This window comes from Eutrigla gurnardus, assembly GCF_963514095.1.
Source record: "Eutrigla gurnardus genome assembly, chromosome: 1".
In the NCBI taxonomy this organism is placed as follows: domain Eukaryota; kingdom Metazoa; phylum Chordata; class Actinopteri; order Perciformes; family Triglidae; genus Eutrigla; species Eutrigla gurnardus.
In genome coordinates this window covers 13,225,501-13,230,105 of record NC_139915.1, presented here as the reverse complement: position 1 = coordinate 13,230,105, position 4,605 = coordinate 13,225,501, and the positions used below count along the sequence as shown (strand labels likewise).

Below are 4,605 nucleotides of genomic sequence, written 5' to 3'. Positions count from 1 at the left end.
AGTGACAGAGGCAGCTTAGCTTGGTGATGTATGGGAGGGGAAGACAAATTAACCGTCAACTCTCTGGGGGATTCTCAGCAGAGGCCTTCACAGCAGCAGTGGAGGAGCGCCAAAGGCTAGAGAGATTTGTAGATGATGGTGCTAATTACCAGAATGCAAACCATAATGCAACCAAGATGGAAGCAATTTAGGCAGTAGTCATTTAGCCTGCTGCTCTTCCGCCCACCGGCTGCTGCCTCGCCAGAGCCGGGGCATTAGGATGGGAACCGTCTGGGACAAGCTCTGGCGGAGGGGAAAGAATGAATGCTAGCAGCGAGGAGCACATGGAGAGACCGGTGATGACTATTCATTTGTCTTTTCTTTCTTCATCTAACTTCCAACAGAAACGACCTTTAACATCAGAGGCTAACGCTTACCGGCCAGGAGGAGGAAGGACCGTCTGAATACTTGAGAACAAATAAAGCTGAACTCTTAAGTGCTGAAGAACTCTGCTGACGGGTTACTGTCACCTGTTCAGTCGGGATGAACTTATCTGAACTTCAGGGAGATGTTAACGTGTGCCTTCAGAAGGCTTCTTATGGTTTGGAAGATAAGGTTGTGAAAGGCCTGAGGTTATGTGCCTGAATGTCTGAATCCAGCTGAAAGAGTGTGTGTGTGTGTGTGTGTGTGTGTGTGTGTGTGTGTGTGTGTGTGTGTGTGTGTGTGTGTGTGTGTGTGTGTGTGTGTGTGTTGATGATTGATCACGTCCAGGACCAGTCGGACTCCTCACCTGCAGGCTCGGTCCGCCTCTAGACTCCGGGATGTCTACTAGCTCCTCCAGCAGACCTCAGTGGAGACGCAGAGAGCAGAGAGCTGTTCCGCGCTCAGCCGCTGTGTAATTTTATCCACGCCGTACTCTCTCACTTCACACAGGGCCGATACCTTTTGCCTCCCCCTTTCCTTTGTACCAATTGGTCGGAGTTCAGCCTATTGTCGCCACAAGCTTCTTTTATATGTGCGCTCAGTCTGCGCGGAGGCTCTCAGTCAGACCCACAGGAGGGCTCAGCAGCAGCAGCAGACCCGCGGGAGGAGCGGACCCCACCTCGAGACCGGCTCTACTGTCAGCGGTGGCTCTCGGATGTGCGCACGACTGGAGCGTGGGAGCGTCGGGGCCCCGACCATTTAATGGGACCCCGAGAGCCGGGCGGGGGTTGTCCACGTTTTTGCCACAGTCGTCGCCCCACGGCCATGCCACAATGCTGCTGATACCTCTGCTGGTGTTGCTGAGCCTGTTGGAACCCGTTAGTCCCCAGGCCCGCTGCGCCCCGAGCCAGGCGTGCGACCCCCGGCAGCGGAGGGACGCCGGGGGCCGCGGCGGAGTGTATGAACACCTCGGAGGAGCGCCAAGACGCAGGAAGCTCTACTGCGCGACTAAATATCATTTACAAATCCATCCGAATGGGAAGATAGATGGATCACTGGAGGAGAACAACCCGTTCAGTGAGTATTCACGCATATGGAACTTCTTTTTTAATCAATGGAAATGTGAATGATCTTTCACGTGTGGGCTTAAGTTGTTAAATTAAAGTTTTTATTTAAACAGATGTGCGTCATGAAATTAAACACGTAGTATAATATAGTAAATTTAACATAGTCTATGTGCTAATTTATTAGTTTGTGCCAATCTAATTAAGTACATTCTGAAACGATTAATCTATCACGATCGATCAGTTTCACTGTCTGTTAGCAAAACGTTGCGTGCGTGTGTGTGTTTGTTATTCCAGGTTCATCTCTATTGGAAGTATCAGCCAAAGTATTAACATCCCGGCGGGACAAAGGCGCTGTCATGACAGATGTATTATCTAATCAGCGTCCATTAGAGGCTTTCTACGGCGCTGAATGGGCCACTAATCAAGCACTGATTAAAAGAGACAATACACACTGAATGGGGCTGGAGGTGTCAAACACAACCGGACATGAATTCGTTTATTGGAAGTGCGATTACAGTTAAAGTTCGTTTTAGCATAAAGCATAAGTCATGTTTTGTAATTGATTTGTTTGTTTGAATTAAATCTACAAATGTTTTAAATCTACAGAGCAAAAAAGAATGAAGAAATCATTTTGAATCATGATGGTTCTTCTGTTCAACATCCCCTACAGTGGGGAGTGGGGACCTTTATTTATATATATATATACACACACACACACACACACACACACACACACACACACACACATATGTTATGTGATGTAGCTGTTTTTCTGTATTGCAGGCATCATGGAAATGACAGCAGTGGATGTGGGTGTTGTGGCCATAAAAGGGCTTTTCTCCGGCAGATATCTGGCCATGAATGATAAAGGCCGGCTGTATGCCTCGGTGGGTAAACATGTCATCACACACCATGACACAAAATAACACGAAAAATCACAAAATAAAACAACACAAAATAATACGAAATAACACGACACAAAATCATGAATTTACATTGGAAGTATAATTCATGTCTGCAGTCACTATTTAGGTTTAGAAACAGAACCTCTTATTAAGGTTTTGCAACAGAACTTATTATTTAGGTTTAGAAACAGAACCACTTACTTATGTGTAGAAACAAAACCTCTTATTTATGTTTAGCAACAGAACCTCTTGGTGGGGTTTTGGAACAGAACCTCTTAGTAAGGCTTAGAAACAGAACCTCTCAGTTCGGTTTAGAAACAGAACCTCTTAGTAAGGCTTAGAAACAGAACCTCTTATTTATTGTTAGCAACAGAGTTGTTAATACATGGTTTAACATAACTAACTGTTTCCTTCTGTCTCGTCTCTCCAGGAAGTGTTCAACGAAGAGTGTGAGTTTGTTGAGCGGATCCACGAGTTGGGTTACAACACCTACGCGTCCCGCCACCACTCCACTGAGCAGTCGCTGCCACCGGGGGGCAGCAGCAAGCGGCGGGCCAGCGCTAAGCGCCAGTGGTACGTTTCCATCAACGGCAAAGGTCGGCCACGGCGAGGTTTTAAAACCCGAAGCACAGACAAAGCATCCCTCTTCCTGCCTCGGGTGCTAGGCAACAAGGACCATGAGATGGTGAGACGACTGAGAGACAGTCAGAGCGCACACCACCACACCCATCATCGTGGAAACCCAGGAGACCGCCGCAGACGGCGACATCGTGCCAGGAAAGGTCAGGGCCGACGGTCACATGGCTGACAGATGTTTAGGATGGGAGCTGGCCCTCGGACTCCGAACATGGACCCCTGATCCTGTCACATACAGCAGCTTGACTGCAGGGTCGGACGTGGAGACAGTTTGGGATCCGGCCCTCTGGACTAGCAGACGTTGTTGTTGATGCACAGAGGAAACAAATCCATAGAAGGACAGATAGAATGTGAAACATTCTACTTTGAGGAGACTTTGATGGACACGTCTGTATAATCTTCTACTTACTGATGTCTGACTTCTTTAAAATGCTACTGTCGTGTAAACAAATGTATTGATATAGTTGAAAATGTCTGTAAAAAGTTCTACTTTTGTAGAAGAAATAATTTTACTATCAACTTCACAGTGAGCAAAAAAGTCTTTTAAAAGTGGTTCTATTATTGTCATACAGTATGCACTGTACAGGTATTCTAGATCTTTTCATTTGACAAATACAGGCTATTATACAATTTTTTTTTCAAGTTTAAAGTGCTAAAAAATATGACAGCTATTGAAAAGAGTGGATTTTAATCAGCAAAGCACTTTTTTGTCGAATTCACATGAAGAGGCGAAGGAAACTCGGTGTGAGAGGATGTGATAGTCTACTGTTGCAACATGTACTTTGTATATTTTTTACTAATGATATGAATATTTATTTGGTGCCTGCGTTGTAAGTTATTGATAATTCTATTTCTGCATTTTACCAATGTTGTTCATAGTTTTCACTGACCACCTGTTTCCAATATAAAACACAATGGTACTGACCCAAAGTAACCACTGAGTGCTTTGTTCCAGCCGTTCTTTGATGGATTTTTTCATTCATATAAGTAGAGAGATAAATGCAGCTGTGATGCTGCTGGACCTGTTTGTGTCATTCCTGATGTTTTCTCCCAGAATTATTATGAGCTGACATTTTGCAATACTGCAAACAATGTCATGGCATAACATAACACCAACCCAAGAAACCAAATCTAAAAATGATACAAAGAAAAGATGCCAAAGAATAATTTTGCTCTCAAGGTGATGTCAGAAATATGTTAAATGAAGGTTGTATTCGTAAAAAGGGATTTTATTTTGGGTGTGTGTGTGAAAATCACGATTGGGTTGATGAAGTCTCGGATTCAGTTTTTGTTTCTCCCGTTCTCTTTGAAGGCAGCGCCGCCTTCAAACACACAATGGCACCTTTTCTTTTTAACAAAACAGCAGGACTTTAACCCAACGTGTTTCTCCACTTTGCCTTCACATACAGCTGATGCTTTTTATTTGAACTCATCCACTTCAGATGATGCCAGATTTACATAATGACTGTACAATAATACGTAAGGCTAATTTCATAGTTACTATAGCTTTTAGTATCAAAATACACATAAAATCTAATCATGACCAGTGCTCTGCTGAGTGTGTGTGTGTCGGGTGGGGGGGTGGGGGGGGGGGG

The 4,605-nt window shown here is 44.7% G+C and overlaps 1 protein-coding gene across 1 annotated transcript; it reads left to right on the top strand.

The window, feature by feature from the left end:
* Positions 1–1,110: 1,110 nt before the first annotated feature.
* fgf3 (fibroblast growth factor 3) lies at positions 1,111–3,917 on the top strand. Its single transcript, XM_084008355.1, has 3 exons — positions 1,111–1,479; positions 2,253–2,356; positions 2,805–3,917. The coding sequence occupies exons 1-3, from the start codon at positions 1,236–1,238 to the stop codon at positions 3,180–3,182; spliced, it is 726 nt and encodes a 241-aa protein (XP_083864481.1). The 5' UTR covers positions 1,111–1,235; the 3' UTR covers positions 3,183–3,917.
* The last annotated feature ends 688 nt before the right edge of the window (positions 3,918–4,605 follow it).